The sequence below is a fragment of the Arvicanthis niloticus genome, chromosome 26 (assembly GCF_011762505.2).
Source record: "Arvicanthis niloticus isolate mArvNil1 chromosome 26, mArvNil1.pat.X, whole genome shotgun sequence".
Classification (NCBI taxonomy): Eukaryota; Metazoa; Chordata; class Mammalia; order Rodentia; family Muridae; genus Arvicanthis; species Arvicanthis niloticus.
The window spans coordinates 6664604-6684109 of record NC_133434.1 but is presented as its reverse complement, the minus strand read 5'-3'; the positions used below and the strand labels follow the sequence as shown (position 1 = coordinate 6684109).

At 40.0% G+C, this 19506-nt stretch overlaps 1 protein-coding gene across 1 annotated transcript; it reads right to left on the bottom strand.

Moving 5' to 3' along the window:
• Positions 1-9344: 9344 nt before the first annotated feature.
• On the bottom strand, positions 9345-13909 carry LOC143438983 (olfactory receptor 8B8-like). Its single transcript, XM_076924687.1, has 2 exons — positions 13678-13909; positions 9345-13064 (listed from the first exon to the last, which is right to left on the bottom strand). Exon 2 carries the CDS (start codon positions 13044-13046, stop codon positions 12114-12116), a length of 933 nt encoding a protein of 310 aa, XP_076780802.1. The 5' UTR covers positions 13047-13064; positions 13678-13909; the 3' UTR covers positions 9345-12113.
• Between the last annotated feature and the right edge of the window lie 5597 nt (positions 13910-19506).

Here is a 19506-nt window from a genome sequence, read left to right as displayed (position 1 = left end):
TCTATTTTTGCTCTTCTGTACTGAAGCACTTACTATACACAAAACACCACATCTGGTCCAGGAACCTCATTCAAAGACAAAGGATCCAATGGCAGTGTGCTAGTAATTCTGTCTTACTTATTGTTCACAACAACTTCAAAGGAAGATCTATCATTCTGCATTTAAAATGGTAGAGCACCCAGATAATACACTACAGAATGAATCTTCAGTCAACCCCACTGAGCTCCTTAAACTCCAGATACATTACTGACAGCACCCAGCTTTGTCTCCCACAAGCAGGTTTGTCTTCAGGGAGATGTGCATATTATCAAACCACTTTCAAGAAGTGACTTCATAAATAATATAAATAAATATAAATATAGGGACTAATAAAGTTTTCTATGGAAATTGGGCTCATTGCTGCTGTTATATAATATGTATATATAATAGTATATATACATATGATAAGGGAATATAAGGACTACTGACTACATAGACATAAAATAAATCTCTGAATTTAGAGAAATTTGACCTACAACATGAAATGTGGTTTTGTTCCAAAATAATGACAGAAATGGTCTTGGTGAAGTTGACAAACCTTTACAAAAACAGAAGTCCATCTTCTAAAAATCACAGCACACTGGTCTGTGCATGTGTTGAGACCACACCCATACATCCGTGAGAACCTGCTCGCTCTCAGTTCAACGTTGACAATGGCAATCCATCATCAGTTAACATGGAATTGCCCCCATCCCAGAGTAAGTCTGAAGGATTCCAATCTCACCCCAAAAAAGAAAAAGAAAGGCAATTCATTAAAACCAAATTAAAATAAGCCCATAAGGCAGGCTCCTCGGATCCAAGTGTAAAGAAGACGTTGGAGGTTCTCTGGAAGCTCTGAGGGGATTTTGTCTGTTGCTTCAGAGACAGTTGCCATGACAACCTCATTTCCAAATGAATCTTAGACAGGCTTCTCTAAAGCCATGTTACCTAATGACTTGCTCCAGTATAAGCTAAAACTCAAGTAAAAAACAACTATGTTGACAGTTTTTTCCACTTTATTGCAATATTGATAGCTTCCAAAGCTTTGAGTCTCAGAAAAGTGACTTCCTTTGTTTATTTATTTCTGGTTTAAACTACGTATTATTTCAACATTGCAGAATTTGAGATGTCCTGCATACAATACATTTTGCATATATGTATGTGTATAGCTCTTAGGCTCCTAGGCTTCAGGAAGACCATGGATTGCAAGTACAGTCCAGAGCCTTGCATTAGAAGAAGCACAAACTATATAGAGCCCTCACTCCTACAGTCTAGTGTCTTTAGTACAGGGTACTTTGCACCCTACTGTAACTGCCAGCAGCCACAGTCAACCAGGTTCACCTGAAAGAGAGGCTGGGAATGGAAGAAGGGACAGGAGGGCAGGAAGAGATGAAACCAGGACAAAGTTCTCTGACCGAGGCTCAAAGTTTAATGTATGACTTTCAAATAAAAAGGGAAAACCCCATCCCCACCACCAGAGACTGTTCTAGCTTCAGTCAGACAGAGTGGGTGAGGGGAATCCATCCTTAATTACAGGCCTGGGGAGTTTCAAGGCAAGCTCAGCAGGCAGTCTATGCTTCTCAGCTCCAGTAGCAGACTGCAGGTGCCAAGGCAGGAAATGCCTCCTGGGTCCTATTGTGGTCTATTGTGGCAAACAACTCAGGCCTGCTCAAGGAAGAGTACACCCTACCAAAGAAGAAATGTAAACACCAACCCAGCCAGGAACTCTGTGATCTGCAAGAGTGTCCTACCTGTAAGAAATGCTAGTCCAATGGTAGCCCAAAGCTTGAGGGGGGAGTAATCAACCAGTATCTGATTTAATGTGAGGCTCACTCCATGAGCTAGAACCCAAACCTAACACTACCTGGATGACCAAGAACCTGAGACTGGATACCCGAGGGACCTGGAGGGACAACAAATGCAACTGATCAAAAATAAAAAAATAATAATAGTAATTAAATGACCCTCAGTGGCATTGATACTCATAGATCAGTGCCTTGACAACCGTTATCAGAAAAGCTTTCTGCTGCAGCAGATGGGAACAAACGCAGAAACCCACAACCAGATGTTATGCAGGGAGTGAAAAGCACTAGAACACACTCAGTCCTCAATGGGATGTTTTCAATGAAGACCCCCATACTCGGGAGAGCCTTCCTCAAGTCTCAGGAAATCACGACCACCCAAAGATCGCAAGAAACCATACCTGGATGCAATCAGCAGAGGCTTTATTAGGGAAGTTGGCCGGCGGTCAAACCACAAGCTCTCTCTCAAGAGCAAGCTTTGGCCTCGAGTGACGGATTAAGGGGTCTTTTAAAGAGGAAAACCACAAACCAGGGGAGTGGGGAGGGGGTGAGGGGTTGCCAAGGCTACATAACATAAGAATAGTGAAACATTCCAGAGAAACCCACCCTGAATGGTTTACCATGTCACTGTGTCCCACCCTGTCATTTACCAACTATTTCAGATTAACTATCTTCACTTCTTCCGGCTATAGCCCCACCTAGGTGGCAGCATCTTTATCTGTGGTCAGGAATGTGTCTTCCTGCCTTGGGCCTCTCCCACCCATAGTGGGCCTACTGCCTGAGGCTTGAGGAATGTAATTCATCCAGCAAGTGTCCTGGGGGGCCTGAAATCTTATTTTCAGTTCCGCGTTCTGGGACCTGCATTTTTCTGCCCAGGCCTAAGGGCAAAGAAATCTACACATATTTCATAAAATGGCCTTTATAATTTTTCACTCTACATCATAAAGTCACTCTGATCAGAGATCAGGGAACCCAGAAGCAGAGGAGGGAGAACATGTGTAAGAATTAAAGGGGATAAAGTGTTAGATGTCCCCGTGCAGCTCAGAACAGATCACTCCAGACCACACAATTAGAGGAGGGATGTGGGGGCGGGGGGGGAGGTTTATTCAGGAGATAGGGCAAAGATGGGGAGAAGAAGATGGAAGAAGAGAGGAAGAAGAGAAATAGAGGAAGGTCATGACCACGTGGGGAGAGAGGAAGAGAAGGGGAGGGGGAGGGGACAGAGAAGCTAGAGGCAAGAGAATAAGAGAGTAAGAGAGAGAGGAGGGGGCAAGCAGCCCCTTTTATAGTGGGCCAGGCCTACCTGGCTGTTGCCAGGTAACTGTGGGGAGGAGCATACCTGGCTGTTGCCAGGTAACTGTGGAGAGGAGCATAGCTGGCTGTTGCCAGGTAACTGTGGAGAGGAGCATACCTGCCTGTTGCCAGGTAACTGTGGGGAGGAGCATACCTGCCTGTTGCCAGACAGAATACTAACATAAAAAACACCAAGAAAACAAGGCCCTCAGAATCACCAGGATGGGTGCACATATGAACTCATGGAGTCTGAGACAACATGCACAGGGCCTGTACATATCTGCCCCATATGGGATGCTAGAGCTTAAAGGAAAAAACAGACACAAACCCCATCCCTAACCCAGAAAGCTATCTCCAATTGATAACCACTTGAGTATGAAAGCTAGTTTTCTCCAAGTGAATCTCACTGGGGAAGCAAACCACTCATAAGGCTGGGCTCTCTGCCCAGCAGTAGATGACAAGAGAAAGTGAAGTCAACCGCATCTTTAGAGGTTCCTTGTCACATAATGCCATGTCAGGGCTTTTCCCTCTCTCTTTTTTTTTTAATGTATTATATTTTTTCAATTTTTATTTTATTTTGTTTATATATTTTTATCTCTTTTTACCTTGCAGGTCTTTTGCATATATGTTGTGGCTTACGGTTTAAGATTTTTATGGAACTCCAAAGTGTGCAAATGAGTGGGTCTCTGTACCGATAGCAATTTCTAGTACCTTCTCTTAGTCTCTTTTCCTTCTATGTGTTTGTTTTGTCCTGTTCCAATGTGTTAGTTTTGTTTTAGCTTTTATTTTATTTCATTATTTTATTATCCTGTAGAATTATTCTTTATTATCCTGTAGAATTATTTTATTATCCTGTAGAATTATTCTGAGAAAAAGATGGATTCTGATAGGAGGAGAGGGGATGAGGAACTGTGAGTGGAGAAAAAGGGAGATGTAATCAATAATATTAAGTGAGGAAAAAATTTATTTTCATAAACAGAAAAAAAAGAAAAAGAAAAAACAGCACAAACCTGGCCAGAAAGAAGAAATGGCATGAGACAGGACTCTATTGTTACGGCCACACCTCAGACAGCATTGAAGAAGAACTTAAGGGTTCTTCAGAAAGTCAGTTCTGTTCGATGGTGTTTTGCTGAGGCAAACATGTGAAGGAGTATTTTCCTGAAGTGGACACAGGTGAAAGACTAAAGCAGACTCGTGAAAGAACGTTCCACTGAAGCAGACACAGCAGAGAGGATGTTCCGCTAAAGGAAGCATGTGAAAGGACACATGATAAAGGATTCTTTGCTAACAACACACACATATTGGTCTGCCTTATATTGCTTAGTTGAGCTCTATTTGTTGGGACTTCAAGGACTCCAGCTGATTGGATGCATGTGCTGAGGCAAGATCCATGCTGAGGCAAGGCACATGGAGGACACGTGATGTTTGGAGGGTTGAATAGGAATTGATAAACAGTGGTGTAGGCTGAGCTTGGCTTGCTTTTAGAGCTAGCTGTACAATGCTTGTGGGTCTTGAGTCTTCACTGATACTCACTTCCTTGTGAGAGGCACAGCTGAGAACTTCTCATGTCCCTCCAGGTTCCTCCTGCTGACCCCTACAGAGGCTGAGGCGTGGGCTGCCTCTGCTAGGTAGTACCACCACTGCTGATTCGTGTTCACTATCTTGACTCTATTAAACTGGGCTGCTGGTGTATCCATGAAGTGTTTGCAAGTGGATGGAGCTGCCACTGCCTGCTAACCTGTGAACTGAACTGCTGATTTCTAGACAACACAAACAGGACCTGTTCCATGGAACCTTTCTAAACAGGTCCACTTCTCCCATATCCTTTCTTTCCCACTACCTCTGGTGGGTGGTGGGCTAAAAAAGAGGTTAAAGTGTTTAAGAACCATCATTAAAAATAGGGTTTGAAACATTAAAGTTACACAGCATCTAAGAAAATAAGTAGAACTAATCTGTTCACTCTTAAAGTAAGTCTTCCTACTTTAAGCAATCTAATCTAGATAACTCCTCATGAGCTTGCCAGAGGCTTGTCTCCAAGGTGATTCTAGACCCTTCCTTGTTTACAATATTAACCATCACATACAGAAAGCAAAATTAGATTTTTGGCTTCAGAGTGAAACCATATCTTTAGAAAAGAGAAAAGAAAGGAAAAAAAAAAAAAACAAGATGTGTAAACATGTTTTCTCTAGAGTAAAGATATGGAACACCTTGGGTCCTAGGGCAAAGTGTTAATTCTATAAAAAGTTGTCAAAGTGGTTTTTTTTAAAGATACAAGGAGACAACAATTTTTAAAAAGAATGCTTTCAGAGTTAGAACTCAAAAAATAATAGGAGAAGACAGAAGCAACTTCAGTGAAGCAGGGGGTCCTTTAAGGATAAACTTGCATTTTGTTAAGTCATTAAGGGCATAATTATTCCTCCCAGCTTTTTGTCAGGTTTTCAGACATACCATATTTCCTGAAATCACACATTTCTGATGGGTGTTTTCTTGTACACATGGTTGACAGGTTCGTTTGGATTAACTCACGGGAGGGGACCATAGCATGCCTTTGAAATCATGCAATTTTGGGGGTATTCAGATGGCGTGACTCCACTGAGAGACAGAAATAGAATTCAAATCCCATTCTTGGGACCAAATATCACATAACATATATGTAAAAGGTTTAAGGGAAATTTTAAAATGATAATAAATGTAAAAAGTACCTATGCTTTATCAGGAGAAAATAGCCTTTTCATAGTGGGCCTCAGCAGGTCCCGGCTACTCCACTTCCCCATCTTCACATAGTATTTTAAATCTAAATGGGGGAGGAAGTGATAATGATGCTTCCTCCCTCCTTCACATGATATTTCAAATTCAAAGGAGTGAACTTGTGATATTTTCCCATCCTTAAAGTTAGTGAGTTACCAGGGAAATGAGAGATAGAATCCAAAGTTAATTTGAGGGGAAGAGTTCATCCCCCAATGACCTCCAAACATGCTAAAGCCTAATTAAAGCACCTAACAATTCGTTTTATGATTTCAACAACACCTCTACATGCAAGGCTCCCTTGTTTGCGAATTTAGTTCAAGGACTTTTAATTAGGCTCTCCCATAGTAGCCAGGTTTTTTTTCTGGATATTTCTAAAAGTCTATCTTACAGTCATCCCAGAACCTGGATATAAAGACTTTTCCCCATAAAGCAGATCTCTCAGTAGTCACTCACTTTATTATTGGATTATAGTCGGTGCCAGTTGTCATACTTATTGTCCCAGGAAAATTGTTACCAGCTCCTCCAGTACCGTAATTAAGTATTTAGAATACAAACTTTGAAATATCATTCCTCGATACAAATCTGGCTTTTCTACTTACCAACAGTGTTCTCTTGGGAAATTTGTTTTACCTTCCTGTGAATTCCTAATAATTGATGTTAAAATGGGGAAAATAACCAAAACCCAAAGGAAATTTTAATAAATAACTGAGACACTGTCTGGCACAAAGAAGGTACAAAATACATTTAATCACCAGTACTACTATTATTATTATCAGAGATTGTATATTTTAATTACTTTACTTCCAGAGTTTTTATTCAGTAAGTAAAATTGGCTGATTGTGGTGACATACAACTGTCATTTCAGCACCTAGATAGGTAAAGGTAGGATGATAAGAAAGTCATCACCACTTGCTGCAATATAGCAAGTTTCAGGGCAGCCTAAACTGACTCTGATAAATAAATACATTTTAAATAATATAAATAAAACTTCCTCCATTCTCTCTAATTTTAATAGTGCTTGAAGATTCTATGTAAGCTACTGTGGTAGAAAGGGCTTCAGACTGTGTCCTGAATACTGCAACTCCAACCTGACAGACGTGATCCGCCCACTGGTGCAATGGCATGACTGTTACAGAAGTATCCAACTGCTTTCTAATGAGATTAGAGACCTGTTCCACAGAAGGAAAATTACAATTAGTACTATAAGCCTGGCCAGTGGCCTGTCACTCAGGAGATTATGAACCCTAAAGAGTAACTTACTACTGTTGTTTTGTTAAATGGTCATGTTGTCCAACTGCCTTCTAAACAGATAAATTAGTGTTGCTCTGAACCTTGGTCAGGAAGCTTCTTTTTGCAGTTGGCAGCAGTTAATGCAGGCCTTCATAAATTGTCAAAGGGTTCAGAATCAGTGACTTAGAGTTCCCAGCCATCAATAGGCTATCTATGTCAATCCCTCACCCAAAGGATTGGGGAACATAGCAGAAGAGTGGGCAGAAACAATGTACGGGCCAAGGGATGGGCAGAGATTGTGAGAAAGGCTGTCTTCTGGATTTAAAATAGCTGTAACTCTCAAGAACCTGTGGTTATCTTCAGAAGATCTGTATAAGACGAAGCCAGTCAATATTCTAGGATGGATAGAATATAGTGGCTTGTGTTTTCATGCTAATTATGTTACCCAAAACCTGTTTACAGTATCCCACACATAGGACTAAAGGAAGCCTGTCCCCAGTTGGTTTTTGACTGGCCAAAAAAGTTATCTGTGACCAATGGCTGAGCAGGTAGACAGAGTCTGAACTTTTAGGGGAAGGGACCAAGGAAGGAAGAAGAATAAATTTCACCATGACGAGGGCATAGGAGACAGACCACACCAGAAAAATGTAGGAGGGAGAGACACCCAACATGTAGGTGCACAGCAGGGTCCAGGGTGGCAAAGATAAAATATAGGTTTATTAACTACTAACTCAGTAATATCGTAGGGGAACATATGTTAATCATGTTGAGTTGGGGAGCAGCCCAACCATTGAGCTGTTTAAGGTATTTAAAATATAAGGCTGTGTATGTGTGTCTTTCTTTCAGGAATCCAGAACCCTGGGGCAGTAGCAAGAAGCACATAAATACCAACCAGGATGTATAGAGCAGGTTAATATACTACCACAACAATGAAGACTCACAGATCCCATCTCTTATTGAGGAAATACTGGGAATCTGGCCATCAGTAGGTTTCCCAATGCTCCAGTGGAGGACCCGACATGCATGCCAGCACAGACTAATAAATGGCTTTATTCATTATCAGAAAACATCCTTCTACATATAAATACTACCATAGCCCCTGGTACTAGCTTTAGGTAGTTATCTATTAACGGCCTTCTAGGTCATTCGAGATGTTGTATCTCTTCCAGGTCCAGAGATACAACTCAAGTTTCATCTTTGGTCCAGTTATATTAAGTTTCAGGAATTTATTTTTATATTTCATATCCTCAGTTACTCATATGTAGTCATACATTTTTTTTTTACAGCCTACTTTTAGTATGCAGTCAACCCCTCCTCTTGCCCGCCACCCACCAGAGAGATAGTGGAAGAGAAAAGTTATTAGGATATGGAGGAAGTAAGCCTATTTAGCAATAGCTCTTGGGGGGCAAGCTTGATCTTCTTCAGCGGCAGTTCAGTCCCTACCAAACAATAAATATGACTCGGCAGATGCAGACCAGTTCTCTAGGCAGGCAGACAACACATGCAGACGAGCAGTTTCAGTCCAGTCCTCTCAGCAGGCAGACATCAGGCATGAACCAGTAGCTGTAGTTCAGTCCTGAAGAAACTGCAAAGGCTCACCAACCTGCCTAGGTGAGCTGCCACAAGAACCTGACAAGAAGTTTTTTGGGTGAGTTTCTCTCAATGCCGTTACCACAAGTGGAGCTCAACAACGTTATATAAGGCGAACCAATGCTTGCATGTTGTTAGTGAAGACTAGCAGGGTGGAGCAAACCAAACCAATGCTCTTTGCTTGTCTCCCACTATGTGTGGAATCATATATATATATTCCTTCATCACACATCCTTTCACGTGTCTGTTACATCAAAATATTCTTTTACCTGTGACTGCCTCAGGAAAACATCCTGTGTCTGCTCCAGCAAGATATCCTTTCACCTGTGTGCACCAGGAAAACATCATTTGACGTAACTGACTTTCCAAACAAACCAGAAGTTTCCACTTAGCTAGCAGTGTACATGGATACATGTAAATATGCCTTATTGAGGTATTACTGAAATTCAAGTAAATTTTTGTGACCAGCACAGCAATTTTAATAAATTATGTATCCATGCAATCAATATATGCTATTTCATCTTCCTAAAATGTTCTGTACTGTTATGAGTAGCCCCTTCCCCCATTGTATGACATTATTTCAGGAGAAACATAAGCAAATGTTTACTTATTCCAGATAAGGAATCAATGGCAGAAGAAAGTAATGATACTACTTAATCCAACTTGATGAATCAATGAATTTATTGGGGTTACTTCCAGGAGCATGGATGAGGAATTACAGAACCAGAAATGGATCAGATAGAGTTGCATCACCAAGACCCTACTGCAGTACAGGTGACACCTCATGAAAGCTGGAAATTTGGAATTCACAGCACAACTCTCAGCCATCTTAACAGATGAAATGTGAAAGAAGCTCTCTTCCACACAGCACAGTTGGTGTGAGTCTCTTCCAAGCAGCTCAGCTGGTCTCTGCTTCTTCCTGGTGGCCTGGTCTATCAGTCTCTTCTAGGCAGCTTAGCTTGTCTGAGAGTATCTCTCCAGGATGCTCACTACTTATGTATGAAAATGTGAGGCGAGAGGGTTCTAGAAAAGCAGGTCAATTTTAGAGACTTCCTGAAAGAACTGAGTTTTTAACTTGTGGAACTTAAAGAGCTTCCTTACAGGGTAGAGTGTCTCACCTCCTTTAGAACACCCTGTGTCTTCAAGAGCTTCCCTCCAAAATGGAAAGTTCACATAGAAGAGAAAGTTGTTAAACCACACCCCACACTTCGGTCCTAAGCAACTACAGACTGACTAGATTATTTTTTGCCTATATTTAAAGTTATAAAATACATTAGCCACTTAAATGTGACAGTCCTTTCCCTCAGCATAAAGTTCTGATCTTTGTTCACCACTTAGGAAAACTTTGGATTGCTTCCAATTGAAAACTAAGACAAGAAAGATGCTAAAAATGTACCTGTGCAAGTTTTTACACTTTAATCAGCCATAAGTGAGGGCCTCATGCCCTGATCAGTACTTGGCGTGTCAGCATCTTTAAGTTATCAAATTGTATTGGATGTCTAAAGGCAGAGTAATTTTATCTACATTTCCCTTACCATTTTTTAATATCAGTAATATCACTCACATTCATATCCTTAGTCTGATTACACATTGTTTGTTGGGTGAGTCTCTCTACCAAGAGAATTTGGGCTATGTGCAAATTAAGGTTTCTGTCTTTCCTCGATGTGGAGCTGCCTACCACATTTCCCAATAGTGGTTCATTAGTGTCCCACACCTCTTCCTGTGACCACAGCTAAGAGATAAGCATCACTTCTCTCTCCTGACTCTAGAAGATGGATGAAAACGGGGGATAGGCGCCTCTTCCTCAAGACTCACTTCCACACTGCAACATCACTTCAGAGCACTGTGCTGCTTCAGAAATCCAGGTATCAGCTTCCACATGTGTTACACTAATGGAAGAAGTATTTCATTTTCTAGTTGAAGATAAGAGAAACAGGCAGGAAGGCTGAGTCTGAACATTTGGGTGACGTGGGGCAAACAGCCAACTGCTCACTGTGGCAGGCTCCAGTGAGAAAACAGAAACATGGAGAACATAAACAGATGAGTTAGTGACTTCCAGACTCCCCTACTCCTCTGTTCTAGCTCAGGGTGGCCTCAAAGCCATCCTACAGCTGTTTCTACATCTGTGCTAATTAGTCTGCTTTGGTCAGCTCCTATAGTAACTCCTTGGTCACTGCAATCGAGGTGATCCTGGAGTAAAAACACAACAGCTCTAAAATTGTACATCAAACGAAGTTCATCTCACTGAGCAAGCAGGAGGGCAACAAGCCTACCAGAGCCATTCATTTGTGGGACTCCTATTTCTTTGTGCTGAGTGAAGCAACCATGGGAAAGAGACTGGACCAAACAGGCCTATCCAAGACTCTATTTTACCTGGTTTATGATGTTTAAATTATATTTTCCCCAAGTTTCTTTTCCCTGTCACCCAAACATGAGAAAATAGTTCAAGGAAGCCTGAGAAAGAAGAAATTGTTTCTGTTTACTAGAGTAAAAGAACCAAAAGTCTATTTTTCATTGATTTTTTTAAAATTCATGTTTCTATCCATTTAACACATAAGGTGTCCAAGGAAAAAGAAGTCTTCTCACCATAACATCAAATATAAAACAAAAAAGGTTAAAAATAAAAGTATCAGATCACTAAAATAAGTTTATCTCATCTATAAAATTCAATGCAACTAAGTTGTCCCTTCTAAATAGAGTTTGTTGGATATTGCCTTGATAAATAAATGCATGTCCCAAATTACCCACTGCCCCGTTAAGCCATTCAGAGCCTTACTTAGTTATCCTGAATCACAGATTGCTCCATCAAGGCTTAACTACCTAAATTCACTTCCCCAAAAAGTCTAAATGACATTCACTTATCTTAAAATAATATATAGCTTCACATTCACTGTCTTAATAAACACGAAGCCTTTGGAAGTCCTAATGCAAAGATTCATGTTGTTGAGTCATGGTCTCAACCTTAATGAGAACTACACAACACAGTCTTATTTTTTTTCTTTACACTTGGTCTAGACCAACTTAAAGAAGTTTTTTGTATTGCCTCTTGATAATAATGATGATAATGATGATGATCATGATTATGATGTAAAATATTTTTGATAAGTTATGCTCAATTATTGTAAAGGAAATCAGATTTTAATGCATTGCCAAAGTTATAAAACAAAAATTAGTAAAAAAAAAAAAAATGATAATGTTGAAAAAAAGAAAAACTCACAGCATAAAAAAAAAAAAACAGTAAAGTGAAATTCAATCACCTAGATTTGAGTGTATCTGTGGAATCAGGCAGTTTTTACCTCCTGAGTAACAATATATTTCTGATTTCCCAATAGTTAATATAACTAGATCTTGAGCCTCTCATGGCAACATCGAATCTTCTTATGAAAATTGCTCACTAACCAATCATACCACTACACCTCACAATCCAGCTCCTCAAGAAAATTTTCTACTGCCCAAGGTTTTCCTTAAAGCAATTTTGACATCCTTATTTCTCAAGCTATAGATCAGCGGATTCAACATAGGTACTACAATAGTATAGAACAAGGAAGAAACTTTGCCTTGGTCAAGGGACAAGACAGAAGGTGGCTGGAGGTACATGAAAGCCCCAGAACCAAAGAAAAGACAAACTACAATTATATGGGAGCTGCAGGTACTGAAGGCCTTGGACCTGCCCTCTGTGGAGTGCATTTGAAGGATGCTAGAGAGAATGAGGGCATAAGAAATGAAGATGGTGACAATGGGCACACCGATATCAAAACTCACAAAAATGAAGACAACCAGTTCATTCACATAGGTGCTGGTACAGGAGTGTTCCAGAAGGGGAAGGATATCACACATGTAGTGGTTAACAAAGTTGTCAGCACAGAAGGTCAGTCTTGCCATGGAAATGGTGTGGGCCATGGCTCCAACAAAACCCATTAAATATACACCAAACAAAAGGAGTACACAAACCTGGGGAGACATGGTCACCATGTACATCAGAGGGTTACAGATGGCAACATAACGGTCATATGCCATGGCTGACAGAATGAAGGACTCGGAGATAACAAAGAAACAGAAGAAAAACAACTGTGTCATGCACCCTGGATGAGAGATGATATTCTTCTTCGAGATAAAGCTCACCAGCATTTTGGGGGAGATAGTAGAGGAATAACAGAAATCTATTACAGAAAGATTGAAGAGAAAGAAGTACATGGGGGTGTGCAGGTGAGAGTTCAACCCTATCAGGGAGATCAAGCCCAGGTTCCCCACCACAGTCACCATGTAGAAACCTAGAAAGAGAAAGAAGAGGGGCATGCAGAGTCCTGGCTGATCTGTCAAACCTGCGAGGATGAACTCTGTCAGAGAGGAATTCTTGGCAATCATTCTTCTCAGGAGGGAGGCCTGTGTGACAGAGAAGAAAACCAATGGAGAAAAAGCAGCATCACCACCATTCTTAGAAATCTATGTCTTCCTCGTGAAAATGGAATCCAAAGGAGGTTTGGACTATGGTAGGAAAGTTTCAACTATTTACACTGCATAGCAGTAAATTACCTTCCAGAGCACAGTAAAGGCCTACATTTATCCTTCAGAATGAAAGGGTGAGCATCTTTTAGACTCTGAAGATGGTCCTTCTACCATGCCCTGTCTACACCAGTTTCTGAAACCTGGACCACTTCTCTGCAATGAATCTTAACAGACAGAATACATCATAGGTCTAGGGAAGCCCTATAGAGTAACAAGTTGAAGTTGTGTTTCCTACAGTCTCTTAACTCAACTAGACACAGGCTTAGTAATAATAATGTTCTAAGCTAACACTTCGGAATTATTGGAAAAAGCTCTAAGCATATGTGGCCATGGAGCAATCTCACTTTACAAAGGAGACACAGAGTTCTCAAAGACCCTCCAGACTTCAGGCAAGAGGGAAGCTCCTAAAGTCACACACAGAGTCTGCACTCCTAACCCTTGTTTCATGGCTGCTCAGGGTCAAAGGGGCACATACTGTTCCTTTACTTACAGCAGGGATGTTCTGCTTACTGTCTCTCCTCTGAAGTGTTCTGGGGAAGACAAACACCTGGTCAATAGAAGACAACAGTTTGGAGCTTGGACCTTCTCCTTTCTCAGATCAAAGTTCAGACTCAGTTTTCTCTTGTAATTCTCTCTGTACTGAGAATCTTGACTAACAGTTGTTATCCAGTAGCCCCTGCAGTTTCCAGAAAGGAATCAGCTTCTGCCCTTGAGTAACAGAATAAGAGTGTCGTTCTTGTTTGTAGATCTCAGGGGCCTGGTTATGAAGACAAAGGCTCTCTCAGGACCATTTCTTCAGAGTTTCACTCCCTAAGGAAGCAGAAATGTTTGATTCTTCTGTAGAATTCCTTGCTTGGCTTTCAGAAACAATTTCTTCTAATTATAATTATGTGAGAGGGGATGATCCTGGATCCTGTAACTTATTGAAATTTCCTATGTCAGAAAGTTGAAGATTACTAGAAATACAATAAAATAATAAGTTGCCCAAGATCCAACAGTAAAAATATAGTCTGTAAATGCTGAGCAATGTGGTCTGGAATTAGAAGTAAGGACTTTAAAATAACCACTTGAATTACATTTTAAATTTACATTTGAAAATGATCAAACAAATGCTAATTACAACAGAATATAAGAAACATCAAAATACCTGATGAAATTTTCAAAACTGAAACGTTTTATAGAGGGTTAGGAATACAGGAAGTTGATTTAATGTCAGGCTGAGTAAAGTCACACAAAGTACCAGCGAAACCAAAGACAGAATTAATAGAAATGAGCTATACCAAATTCTATCCCATACACAATAGTCACACACACTTCAGAATCCCCTAACCGAGGGAGTTGTGGAACGACCTCCATTTGAAAGTTGGTCTTGCTTGTTAACTTGAATCCATCTGGAATTAACTAAAACCCAAGTTGCTGGGTATAATTGTGGAGACTTTTCCTCCCTTGATCATTTGAAGTGGGAACACCCACCCCAAATCTGGACCTTTTGAGGTGAGATGATCCATTGTAAATCTGGGCCATACCTTCTGGTGACAGGCTATATAAAGAGCATGAAAGAGTGAAAGCACTTGCTTCTTGCCTGTTTGCCGTTTCAGTCTCTGGCAATTTCATTCCTTCGTGGGCATTAGAGCCTACTTCTTCAGGATCCCAATGTGTACTGAAAACCAACTGAGCTATCCAACCTCATGAACTGAACAACTACTGGAATCTTGGATGTTCTGTCATTGTTGGACTAGCTGCCAAATAGCCTGTAAGCCAATATAAAATTCTCTGTCTCTCTGTGTGTGTCTCTGTGTGTCTCTGTGTGTCTCTCTGTGTCTCTCTATCTCTGTGTGTGTCTCTCTATGTGTGTGTAGTTATAGATATTTTTGTTCTATTACTTCTTTTCTCTAGAGCACCTTAAATAATATACTCTATGATAGAAATTTTAAAACACTGAAGAAATTGATGAAGACACCAGAAAATAAGGAACTGCCATACTCATGAGCAGAAGAATTCACATTATGAAAATGAAGAAGTCCTACTGAAAGAAGTCTGCGGATTCAGTGATGGTTTTAGAGCCATTCTTCAAAGATATAGACAATGCCATCTCAAAATGTATATGGAAACCCAAACAACTAAAAAGAATTCCTGAACAAAAGGTATGCTGCTGGAGGTATCACCATTCACAATTTCAAATTATATCACAAAGCTATGGTAATAAAATATTAAATGAATAAAATCATGGTACTGGCACAAAAACAATCATGTAGATCAGTGGAACAGAGTTGAAAACTCAGATATAAATCCATAAAACTAAAGCTACACAATGTGGTAATCAGAATAAGAACAGCCCCCATAAATAAGTTCTTATATTTGAATGTTTAATCATCAGGGGTTAACTCTATTTGAGAAGAGTTAGAAGGTATGGCCTTGGAGTGGGTGTGGCCTTTTTTGAGGAAGTATGTCACTGGAGGTGGACTTTGAGGTTCCAAAGACCTATGTCAGGTCTGGTTGTCCTGCAGCCTGCAGATCAGGATGTAACTCTCAACTGCTGCTCCAGTGACATTTGCACCGCCATTCTCCCTGACGTGATGATAATGGACAAACCCTCTGAAATTGGGACAGGCCCCCAAATAAAGGCTTTCCTTTATTTGTTTTTATTTATTGTTACCTTGGTTATGATATCTCTTCACAGGGACATAATAGTGGCTAAGACACTGTGCTGGAATAGTTTTGTGTCAACTCAACACAGGCAAAAGTCATGTGAAAGGAGGGGATCTCAATTAAGAAAATGCCTCAAGGACACTTGCTCAACTATGTTCATAGCAGCTTTATTCATAATAGTCAGAAACTGGAAACAACCTAGATGACCTTCAACCAATGAATGAAATTTTATAATTCCGTATGTTTGCACAATAGACTGTTATACAGCTGATCAAAAAAAAAAAATGACATCACAACACTTTCAGGCAAATGGATATGACTAGAAAAACTCATCCTAAGTGAGGTAACTCAGACCCAGAAAGACAAACATGGTATATTCTCACGGGTATTACTATAACGTAAAGGATACTCAACCTACAGTCCACAGACCCTAAGAGGCTAAGTAGCAAGCAGAGCTTAAGGGAGGATGGAAGAATCCTCTTGGGAAGGTGAATACAATCGATTTCGATAGTGGACTCAGGGAGGGGAGGGGTGGAAACAGTAAAGATCAGGTGCAGAGGATGAAAGGAAAAAGTACTGAGAGATACACCTGGAGTTGGGGGGCATTTTGGAAGTAAGGTAGAAACCTACTGCAATGGAAACTCCAGAGACTCTGTGAAGGTGACGCTACTGAAGACTCCTAGTTGTAGGGGACATGGAGCCTGAACTGGCTACCATTCTGTAACCAGGCAAGACTTCAAATAGATTGGTGTCCTGTCGGTAAAAATGGCTGGAGAGCCGCAGGGTTCCTCACCCCAGTCTGTGTGTAGTTGGCTATGTAAATCTCTCTAGGGCCTGGGGCCTGTTGAAGCCCTCTACCTATGTACTATGTGACTGAATGGAGATTAGACCTCGTGTCAGGAGCTTGGGTTCTGGGGTCATGGCCAAACCCACAACCCAAGAACCAGGATACCCTTCCACGGCTAGACAGTGTCACATTCTCCCAAGAGATTGGGACACCAATCCAGCCACAAAACCTCCAATCCACAGTATGTCATGCCTGCATCATGTACTGGGACTGGAGCCTAGCATAATCTTCATCAGAGAAACCAGAGAGACTTCATCTAGCACCTGTTGGAGTCAGATGCAGAGTTCCGTAACCAGAGACTGGGCAGAGCTGTGGGAATCCTGCAAAGGAAGGAGAAGAGAGATTGACTGGAGGAGCCAAAATGATCAAGGACACCACAAGATCTCAGCCCACAAAATCAACTGACCAGGACTCAAGAGGGCCCTCAGAAATCAGGGAGCCTAGCTAGGGCTCCCTACAAATATATTTTCTGACCTAGGGCTTCTACAAATATATTATGATTGTGATATATATATATATATATATATATATATATATATATATATATATTCTTCTACAAATATATTATGATTGTGTTTTATATATATATACATATACATATACATATACATATACATATACATATACATATACATATACATATACATATACATATATATATGCTTAGTGTTCTTGTGAGATTCCTAATGGTGGGAACGGGGCTATCTCTGACTCTTTCGCCTGCATTTGAGATCCTTTTTATCATACTGGGTGCCCTTGTCCAGCCTTGATGTAATGGTATGTTCCTGGTCTTTTTGTAGCTTACTATGTCATATTTGTTTGATGTCCTTAGAAGGATTTTTTATGAGGAGAAGGGAAAGTGGGAGTAAATTTGAAGGAAAGAGGAAGCGGGAGAGGAACAACTGCAGTCAGAGTGTAATATATGAGAGAAGAATATATAAAAAAAGAAAAATTTTCAAAAACCTGTACAGTGTGTGCATATGTATATCACAGAATGATTATATCAGGATAATAAGAATTTCTATCACCTCTAATATTTGTTATCTCTGCATGATGAGAATATCAGAGTCTACTCTCCTCATTATTTGGAAATATATACTACATTATTATTATTAAATAAAGTCTACTGTGCAATAGAATGCCAGAGCCTTTTTTCTATTACCTGTATCCACTAGCAATCTCTTTCACTCCCCTTTCTCCACACTTCCCAACTTCTACTGGCATTGTTCTACTGCTGCCCTCTGTGAGATCAGCATGATCAGAGATCATATTAGGGAACTCACATAATATTTGCTCTTCTGTGTCTGGCATTTCATTCATCTTCTAAGGATAAACCCCTAGCAATTAACATCAATGTTTCTAATCAGGCACTCTGCAAGAATACTGAGTTTGTTCTCATTAAATCTTTTTTTTTTCAGTTACATTCTTGCCAGCAATATAAATATACTCTTTTCCCTGTATTTTCTAATAAGTCCTTTACAAATTGAGACAATTGGGTGCTAAAGTTGCCATTCTGATATGTTAATTTATAGTTCTTCATATACGTAGTCATCTTAGTTACTTTTCCTAATGTTGTGATAAAAGCAACTTAAGAGTAAAAACTCCTATGAATGCAGAAGGCTAAGGCAGCTGGGCACATTGCAACCACAGCTGGAAAGCAGAGAGAGACGATTGCTTATGCATGGACTTCTCTCCCTTTCATTCTGTCCAGGAACCCAGACATGGAATGGAGCTACCCACAATGGATGGAACCATTACAGTTTACTTGACCATTTTAATCTCTTACACTTATGATCAGAGGCTCACCTAATCTAGATATATCACTCACAAGTCTGTCATGAAGCTTTTCTCCGAGGAAAATACCTATCCTGTCAAGCTGGTAACCAACATCAACCAATACACAAGTTATGTCAGTGATGCAGCCTTGGGGGTCTTGATCAGGTTAATTTTCTCTTCCAATTAAAAAAATTAAAAGACAGGAAAAACTCTCCAGTTCCACAGGTAGCAGTGAAGAAGTCTTGAACACCTCAGAGTTGTTGAAAACGTATCTTTTTGCATTCATTTACATGCAAACACCCAGTATGAACAACACCATTTGTTGGAGATGCCATCTTTTTTCCAGTGTGTATTTATGGCTTTTTAATCAAAAATCACATGTCTGTATGTGTGTGGATTTATGTCTGGGTCTTTGATTTGATTCTATTAATCAACATGTCTATTTTTATGCCAATACCATGTGGTTTTTTACTATCTAGCTCTATAGTACAACTTGAAACCAAGGATGCTGATACAGCCAAAGGTTTTTTTTATTCTTCAGGATTGTTTTAGCTATCCTGAAGGATTTTCGTTGGTTTCTTTGTTTTTCCATATGAACTTGAGTATTGTTTTTTCAAGTTCTATAAACAATTGTGTTAAAATTTTGATAGGTAATACATTGAGTCTATAGATTGCTTTTGGTTGGCTGGTCATTTTTGCTACATCAATCCTGCCAAACCATGAGCATCAGTGATCTTTCCATATTCTGATATCTTCTTCAATTTCCTTCTTCAAAGACTTTAGATTTTTACCATTCAAGTCTTCTACTTGCTTGATGACAGTTACTCCAAGGTATTTTATATTATTTGAAGCTATTGTGAAAGATCTTGTGTCCATGATTTTTTGCTCAGACCATTTGTCATTTATATACAAGAGAGTTACTTTTTTTTTTAGTTAGTCTTGTAGGAAAGTGTTTCTCAGCTATAGGAGTTCCATGGTGGAATATTTAGGGCTGTTTATATATACTATCATAACATCTGCAAATAACGATAGTTTGACTTCTTCTTT